This window comes from Panthera onca, chromosome A3, assembly GCF_046562875.1.
Source record: "Panthera onca isolate mPanOnc1 chromosome A3, mPanOnc1 haplotype 2, whole genome shotgun sequence".
Classification (NCBI taxonomy): Eukaryota; Metazoa; Chordata; class Mammalia; order Carnivora; family Felidae; genus Panthera; species Panthera onca.
Window position 1 is genome coordinate 116200658 of NC_138341.1, and position 17353 is coordinate 116218010.

At 40.6% G+C, this 17353-nt stretch overlaps 1 protein-coding gene across 2 annotated transcripts in view; it reads right to left on the reverse strand.

Annotated features, from left to right (window-relative positions):
• The window catches only part of TRPC4AP (transient receptor potential cation channel subfamily C member 4 associated protein), a 68964-nt gene extending 59924 nt beyond the window's left edge, over positions 1 to 9040 (reverse strand). Inside the window, exon 1 of one of the 2 annotated variants that reach the window (XM_060616296.3) lies at positions 8822 to 9040. In XM_060616296.3, the coding sequence (XP_060472279.3) occupies positions 8822 to 8989 (168 nt within the window). In that variant the 5' untranslated portion in view covers positions 8990 to 9040. The remainder of the gene's footprint in view (positions 1 to 8821) is intronic. The other variant, XM_060616287.3, reaches the window with a different exon arrangement.
• Positions 9041 to 17353: the final 8313 nt, after the last annotated feature.

The following is a 17353-nucleotide window of genomic DNA, read 5'->3' on the forward strand; positions in this document are numbered from 1 at the left end:
GCATCCAACTTCGGCTGAGGTCATGATTTCACCGTTTGTGGGTTTGAGCCCCACGTCGGGCTCTGTGCTAACAGCTTAGAGCCTGGAGCCTGCTTAGGATTCTGTGTCTCCCTCTCTCTCTGTCCCTCACTCCCTTGTCCTCTCTCTCTCAAAATAAAAATAAACATTAAAAAGAAAAACAGAAGTCAGGCTAGTAATTTCATTTGGAAAAGAGGAAAACTAGAGCTGTAGACTACAGGTACAGAAGTGATCTGGTTGGTTGCTATGTAGATGACAGCTTTATTACTATTCATTGGGCTGTGCATGCATTTCTTGTTCATTTTTATTTGCACATTATATTTCAACACAAGAAGTTTTTGAAATGCTTAAAATAAATCTGTATGCATTGATTACGGAAGGATTTCTAAGACACATTTTCAAGTGAAAAAAGTTAAATGCACAATATGTACAGTATGATACCACCTGTGCAGGAAAAAAAAAGATATATAGACAGATTTGCTTTTCTAAGTTTAATGTATCTCTAGATAGATACACAAGAATCAATAACCATAGTTGCCTCTGGGAGTAGAACTGAAGGGTGCTAGCAGAGGTGGTAGTGGGCTACTTACAAGGGAGATTTACTTTTCTCTGCAACTGTATGTGCATATGTTATCTATTCAAAACACACATTACCTCTGGAGGGGAAGGGATGAGATGAAAGAGGTATTAACTATACTGGTACTTTTTTTTTTTTTTTTTTTTTTAGAGAAGGAGAGCAAGCACAAGTGGGAGAGAGGAGCAGAGGGGAGAGAGAGAGAATCTTAAGCAATATCCACACTCAGCATGGAGACCAATGTGGGGCTCGATCCCATGACCCTGGGATCATGACCTGAGCCAAAACAGAGTTGGACACTCAACCAACTGAGCCACCCAGGTGCCCCTACTTTCTTAAGTTTGGTAGTAGGTACATGGGTATTGTGGTAATACTTTGGTATTACTTACTATAGGTTTTTGTAGGTCAGATATTTAATAAACAAACAAGTAAGTCTCTCCACAATGGAATCTGTAGATGCTCAATAAATATTACCATCCCCACCCCATTCCCAACATATCTAAACTTACCTCCTATTATGTCCCATACAAACATTTCATTGTCTCTTTCCTGGCTTCTAATGGCCAATTAGGAGGATTTTCTCAGGGGTGTTCTTAGTGCCAGAAAGATCTCTGCTACTCTGTTCAAATTCTATTCATTCTTCAGAACCAACTCAACTCTCTGCTATTCCATGAAGCTCTCTAAAGCATTCAAAGCCCAACATAATCATAGGAGAGAAGATGGCTTTTAAAAATAGGAGTACCCTAAAAAAATTGTTTCAAATAAAATAATTAAAACAGGAGGACCCTAAGAGAACATTTAGTGCAATCATTTTGCAGAAGAAATTAATGTCAGGTGATAGACATGACTTTTTTATAGTTGTTAATATTTATTTTTTAGTTGTTACATATTTAATGTATATATACACAAAATATCTACACAATGAATAAAAAGAAAGACTTTTGCCATGATTAAATTTCAGAATGCCAGAGAGAGAGAGAGAGAGAGAGAGAGAGAGAGAGGATCCTAAAAGCTTTCAAGGTGTGAGGGGTGGGAAAATAGGTCATATACAAAGACATGGGAATCAGAACAGAACCTCTCAATGGTTACACCAAATGCTTAAAGACAATGGAATCACACCATTAAAAACTTAAGGGAAAATAACTTCCAACTTAGAATTTTATACCCAGCTTAACTTAATATACAAGTATAAGAATAAAAGACATTTTCAAACATGTAAGCTTAAAAAAAAGCTATCTCCCACGTACTCTTTCTCAGGAGAGTACTAGAGAATGCACTCGCCCAAGACAGGATTCATGAAACAGAGGATCTAAATCATGAGAAAAATAAAATGCTTTGAATTTGGTGAAGTTAAAAACCAAAAATTCAGATGTATAGCTGTCCTAGCAAGGAACTAGTCCAAACTGGAGGAAGATGGAGTTCCAAGAAGGATTTCGTCTTTAACAACAAAGTTTTAGAATTCAGGACTAAATTGTAAGCACACGAAAAGCAAATTTTAAAAGAATGAGATTATTCTAGTGAAAGAAGCCAGACTCAAAGGCTACATATGGTACAGCTGCATTGCAATGACAGTCTGTAAAAGGGCACAGGAATAGGGTAGTAAACAGATGAGCAGTTGCTAGAGGACAGGGGTGGGGAAAGGGCTGACGACTACAAGAGAATTTTCTATATCCTAACTGTAGTGGTGGTCACACAACTGTGTTTGTCAAGATTCGTAGAACTACAGGCATACCTCGGAGACACTGTGGGTTTGGTTCCAGACCACTGCAATAAAGTGAGTCAAATGAATTCTTCAGTTTTCCAGTGCATATAAAAGTTACATTTACGTTATACTGTATAGTTAAGTATGAGATAGCATTATGTCCAAAAACAGGTACGTGCCTTTGTTAAATATTGCGTAAAAATGCTAACCATCATCTCATCTTCCAGGAAATCTTAATCACTGATCACAGATCACTATAATAGTAACTAAAAAGTTGGAAATATTGTGAGCATTACCAAAACGTGACAGAGACACCAAGTGAGCAAATGCTGTTGGAGAAGGGCACCAACAGACCTGTTCAATGCAAGGTGGCCACAAACCTTCAATTTTGTAAAAAACGCAGAGGCTGTAAAGCACAACAAAATAAAGCACAACAAAACAAGGAATTCCTATAAATACTAAAAAGGGTGAATTCTGGGCCACCTGGGTGGCTCAGTCGGCTGGGCATCTGACTTCAGCTCAGGTCATGATCTCACAGCTTGTGAGTTTGAGCCCTGCGTCGGGCTCTGTGCTGACAGCTCAGAGCCTGGAGCCTGCTTCAGATTCTGTGTCTCCTTCTCTCTCTGCCCCTCCCCTGCTCACACTGTCTCTCTCTCTCTCAAAAATAAACAAACATTAAAAAAAAATAAAAAAATAATAAGGGTGAATTCGACTACATTTATAACTCAATTCAAAAAATGGGGAGAGGGGTGCCTGGGTTGGTTCAGTTGGCTGAGCAGCTGGCTTTTGATTTCAGCTCAGGTCATGAGATCAAGTGCCATTTCCAGCTCCACACTAAGGGTTGAGCCTGCTTAAGATTCTCTCTCACTCTCTCTCTGCCCCTCTCCCCCACTCACTGTAAAATAAATAATAGTAATTTTTTAGTGGAGGAAAATGGTGGCTTTTAACTCTAAGGGAAACAAAAAATATACAGAATACTGTTGTAAACTATATGGCTCTATTGTAAATAATCACAACGTGATCATCATCACATAAATTCTTTTTTTTAATTTATTTTTTAATGTTTATTTATTTTTGAGACAGAGCATGAACGGGGGAGGGTCAGAGAGAGAGGGAGACACAGAATCTGAAGCAGGCTCCAGACTCTGAGCTGTCAGCACAGAGCCCGACGCGGGGCTCGAACTCACAAACGGTGAAATCATGACCTGAGCCGAAGTCGGATGCTTAACTGACTGAGCCACCCAGGCGCCCCTCTTTTTTTTTTTTTTTTTTATGTTTACTTATTTTTGAGAAAGGGGGAGAGGCAGCAAGAAGGGGAGACAGAATCCAAAGCAGGCTCCAAGCTGTCAGCACAGAGCCCACTACCTGAGGCAAAGTTGGACACTTAACCGACTGAGCCACACAGGCGCCCCATCATCAGGTAAATTCTTAACATCAATGGCTCAAAACGTGATAGAACTACATTAGGAGACTGAAAAAGACATTATGTGGTGTTGTGAATTAAATCCTAGTTTACAGGGGAAGAAAACAGACAATGTCTAAAATTGAAAAGTTAAGAAATAGCATGTTACTTAGAAATACTGGCTGTCCTCTTTCCTGGAGGACCCTTCCCCTGCAAAACATATAGTGTGGGCAGTGGTTGCCTGGGAAGGGTGCAATTTGGGGGTAAAAAATGGGGCAGAGCATTGCTGTTTTTAGTTACAAGGCTCACAATACCCAGAGAGCTTCCCAACAGTCCTCCAAATATCCAACTTCACAAGGGATTTATTTTACCACCTTTATGTTGTCTTACAAAGCATTTACTTCCATTTAAAAATAATCATTTGGATTTTGTTTTCCTTGTGAACAGCTGAGTACTGTGATAAAAGTGCCACCAACCCAGGCATCTTCAAAGCTGAATTACTGGCAGGTGTTGTATGGGTTTCTCCCCTTGGAGTACTTGTGGTTTGACAGTTTATAGCAGCGATAATCTCTTACATCATGTTGCCTAAGCTGTCAACCTGTTCAGTGGATATGACATTTCCAGGCACTTAGCTTTCATTGATTTTGTCTTTACTGCTTTTCTTTTTAAATAATTAAAGGCTAAATTCCATAAACATAAATGTGCATCTTATCTGTTTAGTCCTAAGTGTAAGTTATCTAATGCCTTACAATATCATATTAAGTGCAAGTAAATAGTCTTAAAAACGAATTCATGAAGATTAAATACCTTCTTAGGTTATTCTGATAACAAATGTTAACCAATGAATACTTGTGTCCACTGTAGTGGGATCTGTTTTGTTTCAATATAATTAGGAGTGAATTTTATGGTTTGTGAATACAAAAACTTCCTGTTAAAATGAACAGTATTTATATTTTTAGTTTATGAGAATGTATCCTATCCAGGATATCAAATTACCCTTGACAGGCAAGGGTAGTTGCCTGTAGTTGATTTAAACCCCTAGGTTTCACAAATACTAATGCTTAGAATGGGGATAAAACAAATTTATTGAAATTTTTAAAAAGGGGGGGGGGGTCAATCTCAAGAAAAAAATATGAAGTAATACTCAGGTAGAACTTAGATATGCAAGCAATCATGAAGGAAGCAATGACTGGCATTTGGGAAACAGAATGAGGATGCCATAACCTAACTGATCACCAGACTGCCAAACTGAAGGACTAGTTCTAGGGTGGGTGGGTCATGACCTGTAAGAGTTACTCTGCCCTGAGTCTAAGATTTGCCTAGTCTATCCCTTTCCCTCAACTCCTACTGATCATGCAGGTCTTGTGCGCCCAAGGTAAGGAATCTGGATTTGATTCTAACTGCAGTGAGATGCCACCGGAGGGTTTTAAGCAAGGGAATTGTAAGATCTGATTTGCTATAAGGATCACATGTGCTGATAAGTGTATACTGGCTCTGTAAACGCTACAGCATCATACCAGCACTACTTTATTACCTTGATAGAGGGCAAATTCAATAGGAGAAGAGAAAATAAGGCACACGAAAATCCACATAGGACAGGCCCATTCTAAATAAAACATGTGGTTCAGAGTCTTCTCCCAGACTTCTCTTAAGTCCCATTTAGGGAAATAGGGAAGACCTGGGGACGATCAGGTTTGGTGAAAGAGGAATCAGGAATTTCATTTAACATACTGAGTTTGAGATGCCCATGAGACATCTAAGTGGAGGTATTGAGATGATATTTGGATATACTCATCTGGAGCTAAATGGAGAGATCTTGATGGAAATATATATTTAGGATCCATCAGAGTATAGACTATTTGCTAAACAATACTTGCTAACCTTTATAGCATGCTTACTATGTTTTAAAATACCATTTTAAGTGCTTTAAATGTATAAATTCATTTGGTCCTTACCAAAACCTTACAGGCTAGGTCTCATGATTATCCCCCTTTTACAAATGAAGAAACTGAGGCATAAAGAGATTAAGTAACTTGCCCAAACACACACAGTAAGTATGTACCAGAGCTGTGGTACAAACCTAGGATACCTGACTCCAGAACTCTTTAAAGCCATGAGACTGTTTAGAAGTAGAGACAGGACTCAGGAAGAGGAAGACAGAGCCCTTACAAACAGTATTTCTTTTTTTTTTTTTTTTAAGCTTATTTATTTTTGAGAGAGACAGAGACAGAGAGAGAGAGAGGGAGGGAATATGAGTGGGGGAGGAGCAAAGAGAGAGGGGGACACAGAATCTGAAGCCGGCTCCAGGCTCTGAGCTGTCAGCACAGAGCCTGACGCAGGGCTTCAACTCACTAATCCGAAGTCAGACAGACACTTAACCGACTGAGCCACCCAGGCATCCCCAAACAGTATTTTAATTCAAACAATTTTCAAGGGCCTGACACTGTTTTAGGCTCTGTTTCAAAGAAAAATAAGACAAATTCCCTTGAGAAGCCCAGTCTAATAGCTACAAGCTGACAGCAACTAGTAACTGAACATCTATCTGCCTCACACTGGCCAAACTTTTTAGACATATTATTTCACTTAATCCTAAGTCCTATGAGACAGATATTAGTGACATTTTAGAAATAAGGAAACTAAGGTTCAGGAAGGTTAAGTAATGTCACCTGGGTCACTCAGCTAGTAAGTGATGGAACATGGGTCAATCGAGGTCCACCTTCCTTTAAAATCTGGTCTTTTCCAAGGAAATCCTGTTATATGCTGCAACATGGATGAACTGTGAGGACATTAAGCTAACTGGAATAAGCCAGTCACAAAAAGACAAATAGTGTTTGACTCCACTTCTGTGAAGTATGAAAGGTAGTCAAATTCATAGAAACAAAGTAGAATGATGGTTTCCAGGGGCTGGGGGCAAGGGAGTAGGAGGTATGTTGTTGTTTAATAGGTACAGAGTTTCAGACTGGCAAGATGGAAAAATCCTCTTGATCTGATTCACAGCAATGTGAATATATTTAACACTACTTAACTGTACACTTAAAAATGGTTAAGATGGGAAACTTTATGTGTTTACCACAACTAAAAAAATTTTTTTAAATCTGGTCTTTTTCCCAGTTTACCACATGCCACATTGGACATGCTTACTGTGCTATGGAAATGCCTGTGAGGAAATAATTACCTGTAATGTGGGGAAAGGTGGTGTGTGGGGGCAAGGAAGAGATCAAGGAAAGTTACCAAGAAAGGATACATTTGAAAGATGAAATTCCCCTCATTATAGTTTTAGGAAGGTAGCTCCATCTCAACCCCCGAAATAGCTCCCACACCTGCATACAACTAACTACTCATTACAATAACTAGCCTAAAACCAGGCTCAAGAATATTCTAACACCCTACTATCTGGTGAGTTTCTCCAATCTCCTCCCATTCCAGGTCCTCTAGCACTGGAAACAAATTAAGTGTCCTAAATTGCCTCATTTATTATGCTGAATGACTTCTGTGGCTCCTGACTGCCCTCAGAATGTAAAGGATTAGCAAAATGAGTGTTTAGGAGATTACCTAAATTTTCTGAGCCTCAGTTTCCTCATCTGTGATAAGAGAGGAGTCCCGACATCTAATTCAAAAGACTGAAAATTAAATGAAGACATTGTATGCATACCTCGCTCAACGTCTGCTCCAAAGTATGCACTCAGTGAGTTGTTCCTTTTCTGCCTGCCCCCACAACCCAGCTAAGTGAGGCGTTTTGGTTTAAAGAACAAGAGAGCAAGTATTTCCAGGATGTTAAGGCAGATAAAGAAGAATGCAAAGGGGAAAAAGTTGCTCAACTATGCTTATCTGATGTTCAGGAAAATACTGCTCACCCAGAACTGTTTCTTCATCTGTAACCTGCTAGAACAGAGACCACCTGGTTTTTTTTTATCTTTATTCTGTCCTTTTAATCATCTGAGTATTACTGAAATGGCTCTAAATATACTATATGCAGTACACCATGAAAATCTAACTCCTTTTCTCTCCCCCATCTACCCAATTGCCACCCAATCCCACCAACCACTTTATTAGCTTGTGTATCCTTCAAAACATTTCTATATGCAAAAGCTGTCTTTAAATCAAGTAATGTTTTACAATTGCCTTTGCAACCTAAGTTTTGGGAATGAGGGGGTGGGGTGGTCAGCGACATAAGTCTAGGTCTTTTCTCATCCTGCCTCACCTCAAAGCAGTGTCCTCCATTCATTCAAAAAATACTAATCGTATATTGGGCGCCAATTATAAGCTAGATACCAAGTACAGCATTAACTGATTATCCTTCAACCTTTACTAAGCAACAAAAATGCACTTAACGCTTTACACAATTATCTCCATTGATCCTCACGACACCTTAAGAAGCAGATTACGAATCGTCACCTTCATTTTACATATGTGGAAACTGAGGCACCGAAAGGTAACTTGCTCAAGCAAGGGTTTGAATCCAGGCCTGACTCCAAAGTCCTCGCTCTTAACCATGACGCTCCACAATGGCAAAACAGAGTCCCTGCACCCTTTGGAGCTCAGCCTAATGTTGGATACAGGCAAGAAAAGGGGCAGACAATAAAGAAATATGTAATTACAGACCAAGAAAGTAATGTGAGCGAAACGAATTCAGGGCTGTGACTGAATAACAATGGGGACCTACTTTAGAAGTGGGGGGGGGGGGGGAAGTGTCAAGGAAAGGCCTGAGAGAATGACATTTATGATAGGCTTGGGAACCGTTTGAGGGCTGCATTAATGACCCACCACCCAATTCACGGTGGAAAACTCGAGGCCCCTAGAAGCTAAAGCAAACTCGCCCAGGGTCCCCCAGACGTGTAGACGTGGCGCAGGGTTGGGAGGATCCAGGAGCTGGGCCCAGGGCTCGTACACGCCACCGATGCCCGATGAAGCCCAGTCCGGCTCGGCCCCTAACCAGGGCCTCTAGCCCGCTGCTGCCCACCGCCCCGCGGCGGCTGACAGCATCCGCACAGCCTGCAGGGAGGCCCCGCGGCCGGCCAAGAGGGGTCGGGCCCGTACTGCGGCGGCCTGGAAAGGCCTCTTCTCCGGTCCCCCGCCAGCTCCCGCCCGGTCCGCCCCGCCCCGCCCCTCCGGGCCGGCTTCGTACCTGCACGGCCCGGACCAGGCCCCGGCCGGTCAGCTGGCCCTGCCGCAGCTGCAGCAGAATGTTACCGGGCCGCGGCCGGCCGCCCCATCCGCCCCAAGCCGCCACCGTTGCCGCTGCCCGTCGCCCTCGGCCGGCCCCAGACCCAGCAGCCGCCGGCGCCTCCGCCATGTCTCCTCGTCCGACAAACAGGAAGCAAGCGGCCCCGGGGCCGCGGAGATTTCTACGGGGCGGCGGAGGGGTCGCCGCAGCGCCCCCAGCGGGACGACGGCGGAGGCGCAAGCCGCGTGGCAGCGGCCGTGCGCGCCGCGGTCCCTACTGGGAAATGTAGTCTTGCTCTCAGGCGGGGCAGGTGCGAAAGAGAGATGTGGCGTTTCCTGCGCTACTTGTTTTTGGGGCCCCTCGGTCTTGCATTTCGGCGAGAACCTCCGAGGTCGAAGACGCAGTGCCTGCGTGCGCACTTTCCCATTTGTTGCCTGTTTGGGGAGGTTACAGCCAACTGGCTAGGAAAAATCCTGGGTTCCAGTCCAGGAATCAAACCGCCCAGACTGATTCCTGCCTGAATTCCTTCTCTCAACTCCTGACTCGGTGCGGACGGACCTCGGCTCTCTGCCCCTTAATTTCCTTGTTAGTTCTTTCAGTCAGTGGTTCCTGGGAGTCTATCAACCAATAAATAGTTCCTAGGGGCCTGCTCTGTGCCCGCTCCGAACTGGTCACTGGGAATACTGTGGTGAGAACAGACCTACTAGGATCCTGTTTTGGAATGCAGGTTACAGAAAAAGAGAGCAAATCCATACACAAATAAATGCACAACAATCAGCTGTGTAAGTGGTTAGGTTGTTGTGAAGTTAAATGAAATAATGGAAGAGAAAGGGATGAGTAAATTATGACATTATATCCTTTGTCAGAGGAACCTTGTCCTAATTTCTCCCCACCAGATAGTATTTTCTCTCTGCTCTGAGCCCATGTTAATCAATCTTTCGGCAAGCTTCTGTGTCGGGATTGCATGGTCGCCTCCCCTTTTCCTTTCCTGGAAGGGGTCTTGTAGCATAAATGAAATAGGGGTCCTGGGTGTGATGCAATAAGGAATGGTGGAGATTGTGACTCATAATTCATCACCCAAACCAGAACACTTTTAAGAATAAAAAAAAACGCTATTAATAATTATGCTGGGACAGCAGGCATGGTGACCAATATCCCAGTTTGCTTGGGATAGTCCCCATAGACACCTGTTACAAGACTCCTCCCAGGAAAGAAAAAGGAGAGGCGATGATTGCTTGGGATAGTCCCCATAGACACCTGTTACAAGACTCCTCCCAGGAAAGAAAAAGGAGAGGCGATGATGTCCATTTTAAAATGAGTAGTTTCTACTGGCTTCCAGCAGATTGTTGCTGGATCTTCTAGTCTTTCCAGAAAAGCCAAAAATCTGGGGTTTTATGTGAAGTTCCCAAACTTTGAAAACTCCATGGACCAAATAAAATCCTGTCCCTTTCTGAACACTGGAACAGGGAGACCAGGAACAGGCCATAGGTACATGGAAGTTGAGCATGTGGTGAGGGAGATATTTCAAATCATTGGGGAAAGAAAAAAAAAAGTTTAGGTCTTTAGCTTCACACCAAAAGCTAAAATGAATCTCAGACCTATTAAAAGCTATATGTAACAAAATCAAAGTATACTTCTAAAACTGGATAATGATGATGATTATTCAACTCTAAGTTTACTAAAAATCATTGAATAATAGAAGTGAATATATGAAAATACTTTTATGATTTGGGGGTAGAAAAGCTCTTCTTAATCATAAAACCCAGAAGTCATAAATAGGAAAAGATGGACAAGTTTGACCTCAACAATATAAAAACTTCTGCACAAGACACTACAAACAACCATAAAAGGCAAGACATATTCTGGGAAAGAGTCAATATCCAGAGTTTATGAACATACTGTGCCCTCTGCCTTAAGTTCTCATTCCCTGGAATCTCTCTGAATGGCTTGCTTCCTCATGTTCTCCAGGTTTCTGTTCAAGAGGAGACCTTCCCTGACCATCCATATAAAATAGCATTTCTTACACTCTCCATCTTATTACCTGCTTTGTTTGTTTGCTTGCTTTTATAGCACTACCTCCACCTGACATATAATTGTTTACTTTCCGCACCCCTCCTAGAGTATACTTTTGGTCTATTTTGCTCATTGTTATATTCATCTCTAGCACCTAGAATAGTACTTAGCACATAGCAGGTGATCAAATATTTGTTTATCGGATCAATGAATTATCCAGTAGATGCATGAACTCCTACAAAAATATAAGGAAAAGCCAAACAACCCAATAGAAAAATAGAAATGAACAGGGTGGGGCACCTGGGTGGCTCATTTGGTTAAGCCTCCAATTCTTGATTTCAGCTCAGCTCATGATCTCATGGTTTGCAAGTTCGACCTCCCACATCAGGCTCTGCCCTGACAGTGCAGAGCCTGCTTGGATTTTCTGTCTCCCTCTCACTGCCCCTCCCTCGCGTGGATGTGTTCTCTTATTCTCTCTCTCTCTCTCTCTCTCTCAAAAATAAATAAACATTAAAAAAAAGAGAAATGAACAGGTAATTCACAGAAGAAAAATCAATGGCCAGTAAATGTGTAAAAAGATGCCCAACCTCAATTTCACTAGTAGTAGGATGCTGATAGTGAGTACATAAATTGATATACCTTTCTGGAAAGCAATTTTTAGCAATATGAATTAAGTCATAAGAAATCCAAACTTTTTGGCTCAATAATTACTTCCGTGGGAATCTCTCCTAATGATTTTAGTTGCTATGATGTTGATTTACATACAAAAATGTTTATTATTGTATTATTTGTGATTGCAAAAACAAAAACAATGTCACCATAAAATAGAAGCACGTTTAAATAGATTCTAGTATTTCAATATAATGGAATATTCGAGTCATTGGATACCATTGTTTACAAAATAAAAATAAAATACTAAGATTTCAAATAAAGTTAACCATGTTTATCTTTTGATCTGTTTCTAGGAATTTATGTTTTAATAACAACTAAACAAGTGTACAAAGATGCATCATTATAATATTTACTGCGGCAGATATATGTCAAAACATTGGAAACAATCTAAATATCCCTTAATAGGGGACTAGATAAACTGTGCTTCATCTATACAGTAGAATACTCCGCAGTCATTAAAAGGAATGGACTACACACACACACACACACACACACACACACACACACTGACATGCAAAGATGTTCAAGACACAGTTTTAAGTGAAAAAAGCTCATGGGAAAAGAAAAAGAAAAAAAGCTCATGGAAGACCAATATGTATCATGTGATCCCATTTGTATCAAAAATTATCTATTTACATATTTTATGAATATATTACAAAATCCGGAAGATTATGCATAAAATGGTTAAAAGCAGCCACCACTACAGAATGGAATGAGGAAGTGGGGAAAGAATGTTCATTTTCCTAACTTTTACACTGTTACTTGCATTTTATTATGGGCACATATAACTTTAAAATTTTAACATTAAAAACTTGTAAAATTATGTATCTATAACTGGATAGGAAAATGCTCACCACACATTGTTGAAAGAAAAATAAAGCAAGTTATATAGGAATAGGCATATCATAAGCCCATTAACATATAATTAGACATTCCTATTCTATGTGGTTGTATGCACAGAATTACCCAAAAGAAACATCATCAAAAATGCCAGTGGTGGTTATCACAATGTAGACAGATTTCAGGTGATTTTTACTTCATTAATATTTTTCATAATTTTTTACGTAAGCCATATATCATTTTTTAAAGTTTTTGAAATTCCAGCTGGTTAATATTCAGTGTAATACTAGTTTTAGGTGTACAATACAGTGAATCAACAGTTCCACACATCACTCTGTGCTCATCACAACAAGTGCACTCCTTAATCCCCATCACTTGTTTCACCCATCCCCCACTCCTCCCCTTTGGTAACCAACAATTTAATATAACTAAGAGTTTGTTTTTGGGGGCGCCTGGGTGGCTCAGTCAGTTAAGTATCCAACTCTTGATTTTGGCTCAGGTCATGATCTCACGGTTCGTGAGTTTGAGCCCCACCCACATCGAGCTTTCTGCTGTCAGCAAGGAGCCCGCTTTGGATCCTCTGTCCAAACCAGAGAGAGAGAGGGTCTCTCTCTGCCCCTCCCTGCTCATTTTCTCTCTCTCTCTCTTTCAAAATAAATAAAGAAAACTTGAACAATGTCTCTTATTTCTTCCCTTTGCTTGTTTTGTTTCTTAAATTCCACATATGAGTAAAATCATATGGTGTTTGTCTTTGTCTTACTCTAATTTCACTTCACGTGATACTCTCTAGCTCCATCCACGTCATTGCAAATGGCAAGATTCTGTTCCTTTTGATGGCTGAGTAATATTCCACTGTGTGTAGATACCACATCTTCTTTACCAGCCATGTATGATTTTTACACTCAGGAAAAACAAAAGATATTTTCATGTTAGAAATTTTTTAAAAAAAAGAAAAGGCGTTTCCAGGGATGCAAGCTGGCATTGATGAGCTCCCCAGGCAGCAGCCAGTCTTCCTTGAGCAATCACAGCCCCAGGATTCCACCCAGTGTTCTTCCTGAGGTAAATGGTGGAGTATATTCTCATCCTGTCAGGATGAGCGAGGATACATGATCCTGACAAATTTCACAGTTCAAATGACCCTTCCCTTGGCACTCATCATGCTGGGGACAAGTCTTTCCATGTAAGCTTTGATTCAAAAGTCATTTTCCATTCCTAAATTTGTACCTTGCTAAGCCCAGCCTCGCTCAGGCACTCCCCAAAGCTGGCTATTCATTGAGTCCAAGATGATCACATCAAATTCAGCCTTTAAGGTCACCATGTGTCTAGGAAATAAGGAGATACGTTTTCAGAAATCTCTGGGTAAAGGCATTCTTTCTACTTCATCTCTGCTCTGCAGGCCTTTTCCATTGAAACCAGATGTGTGTCTCTCACCACCAGAGAGCGTAGTACCCCTTTCCTAAGAAGCCAGTTGACGTCAATTGGGGTTAGCGTTAGAAAAAATGAAGCTCCTAAACTGACTAATCCCCCCCCTCCCCACAATAATCCCAAATGGTTTAACCAAACATGCTGATGTTACTCAGAGAATATTACTTCTTGTAAGTGAGTTACAAAACTCATCTCAGTTGGCCAGATAGATTTTCTGGGGGAAACTTTTTAAAATCATATTTTTAATCATAGAGAAGTAATTTTAATCAAAGCAACTGGCACAGCTAGAGTCAGACCATAGAAACAGCTGTCCCGTGTAGTCATGCACTGTCCTGTGGTGGTATTTCAAATATATGTTTTTTTGTATTCCATTTCTTTTTTTCCCCTATTACATTTCTTTTAAAAAAAAATTTTTTTTTAACGTTTACTTATTTTTGAGACAGAGAGAGACAGAGCATGAACAGGGGAGGGGCAGAGAGAAGGGGAGACACAGAACCGGAAGCAGGCTCCAGGCTCTGAGCCATCAGCCCAGAGCCCCAGGCGCGGGGCTCGAACTCACAGACGGTGAGATCGTGACCCAAGCTGAAGTCGGACGCTTAACCGACTGAGCCACCCAGGCGCCCCTCCCCTATTACATTTCTAAAGTACCACCTCTCAGTGATTTGTTTCAAAAATGTTCATAAAGGGGCACCTGGGTGGCTTGGTTAGTTAAGCATCTGACTTCAGCTCAGATTATGATTTCGTGGTCCGTGAGTTTGAGCCCCGCATTGGGCTTTGTGGTGACAGCTCAGCCTAGAGCTTGCTTCAGATTCTGTGTCTCCTTCTCTCTCTCTCTCAAAAATAAACATTAAAAAAAAATTGTTTTTATGTTTGTTGAGTACCATCTTAAGTGCCAGGCACTGCTGTAGGTACTAGGGATATAGTGCTAAATAAAAGAAACAAAAGTCTCTCTACTCTCATGGAGCTTATACTACTGTGTAAGACCCACCCTTTTTTTGAGCACTTAACATTGGCCAAGTATTTTATTTGCACTGCCTTATTTTTCTGCAGCTTTTTAGGGGAAAACTCTCAAATCTACAGAAAATTAAAAGAGTAATACTATGAACATTCACATACCCTTTGCTTAGACTCACCAATTGTTAACATTGTGTTTTATTGTATCTATTCTTTCTCTCTTTTCCTCCCTACTGATCTGCATATAATATGCTAATATATATATATATATATATATATATATATATACATATTAGCATACATCTCTCAAGAGAGAGATATATATATATATGCTAATATATATATATATATATATATATATATATATTAGCATACATATCCCAAGAACAAGGACATGCTCCTAATAACTATGGTACCACACAGCCAAGAAATTTAATGGATATAATGTTACCCTATATTCCATACCCTATATTCCATATTCAAACCCTATATTCCATATTGCCCCCAGAATGTCCCTTATAGTCTTCCCCCCGCCATCCAGGATTCAATCAAGGATCATGCATTTTGTTTTCATTTTTGCTTTTTTTAATTTTAAGAGTTTATTTTTAAGTAATCTCTACACCCACTGTGGGGCTCAAACCCACAATCCTGAGATCAAGAGTTGCATGTTCAACCAACTGAACCAGCCAGGTGCACCAAGGATCATGCGTTTTGAATGTCATGACTCTTTAGTGTCTTTTAATCTAGAAGAGTCCCTCATCTTTTCTGTCTTTCATGGCATTGACAATTTTATTTTATTATTTTTAATATAATTTATTGTCAAATTGGTTTCTATACAACACCCAGTGCTCATCCCAACAAGCGCCCTCCTCAATGCCCATCACCCATCTCCCCCACCCCCCATCAACCCTCAATTTGTTCTCTGTATTTAAGAGTCTCTTATGGTTTGCCTCCCTCCCTCTCTGTTTGTGACTCTTTTTCCCTCTTCCCTTCCCCCATGGTCTTCTGGTAAGTTTCTCAAGTTCCACATATGAGTGAAAACATATGATATCTGTCCTTCTCTGACTGACTTATTTCACTCAGCATAATACCCTCCAGTTCCATCCATGTTGCCGCAAATGGCCAGATTTTATTCTTTCTCATTGCCAAGTAGTATTCCATTGTATATATAAACCACATCTTTACCGATTCATCAGTTGATGGACATTTAGGCTCTTTCCATAATTTGGCTGTTGTTGAAAGTGCTGCTATAAACACTGGGGTCCATGTGCCCCTATGCATCAGCACTCCTGTATCCCTTGGGTAAATTCCTAGCAGTGTATATCCCTTGGGTCATATGGTAGATCTATTTTTAATTTTTTGAGGAACCTCCACACTGTTCTCCAGAGCAGCTGTACCAGTTTGCATTCCCACCAACAGCGCAAGAGGGTTCCTGTTTCTCCACATCCTTGCCAGAATCTATAGTTTCCTGATTTGTTCATTTTAGCCACTCTGACCAGTGTGAGGTGGTATCTCAGTGTGGCTTTGATTTGTATTTCCCTGATGATGACATTGAGCATTGTTTCATGTGTCAGTTGGCCATCTGGATGTCTTCTTTGGAAAAGTGTCTATTCATGTCTTCTGCCCATTTCTTCACTGGATTATTTGTTTTTTGGGTGTAGAGTTTGGTGAGTTCTTTATAGATTTTGGATACTAGCCCTTTATCCTATATGTCATTTGCAAATATCTTTTCCCATTCTGGCACTGACAATTTTTAGGAGTCCAACTTTGCTCAATGTTCTATCACCTGGATCTTCTTGACTATTTTCTCACGAATGGATTAGGACTCAACTTTTTAGCAAGAATACTTCATGGATGATGACAGGTCTTTCCTATTTCTTCACCTCAGGAGAAAATAGCATAAATTTATCCCATTATCAATGATGCCAAGTTTGATCTCTTGGCTAATGTGGTGTCTACCAGATGTCTTATTGGAAAGGTACATTTTCCCCTTTGTACTTAATAAGTAATCTGTGGCCTTCAAGACTGAGAATATGTTGTTCCCCAACTACCTTTCACTCAGTTTTTAGCATCCTTTGGTAATCCTTGCATGGATTACAATGCTGGTGGTTGCAAAATAGTGATTTTCTAATTTTATCATTTCTTCCCTTTTTATTAGAGTGTATTCTGAAAAAAGGAGCTCTTCCATTTTTTATCTGGGTTATCACTAAGGACTCACAGATTCTTTTTTTATGTAATGTGTTTTTTATTTTATGTAAAACATATGCCCCAATGCCCCAATGGATATAGAACATTTCTATCACTCCATTAAGTTTCCTCATGCTCCTTATTGGTCAACTCCTGCCCTCCAGGCAACCACTGTTCTGATTTTCATCATCATAGGTTAGTTGTGGCTGTTCTAGAACTTTATGCCCATAGAAACATACAGTATGTAGTCTTTGTGTTTAGCTTCTTTCACTCAGCATAATGTTTTTGAGATTCATACATATTGTTCTATGCATCAGTGGCCCAATCCTTATTGCTGCTGCAAAGTATTCCATTGTATGAATACACACAATTTGTTTATCCATTCTCCTGTTGATAGATGTT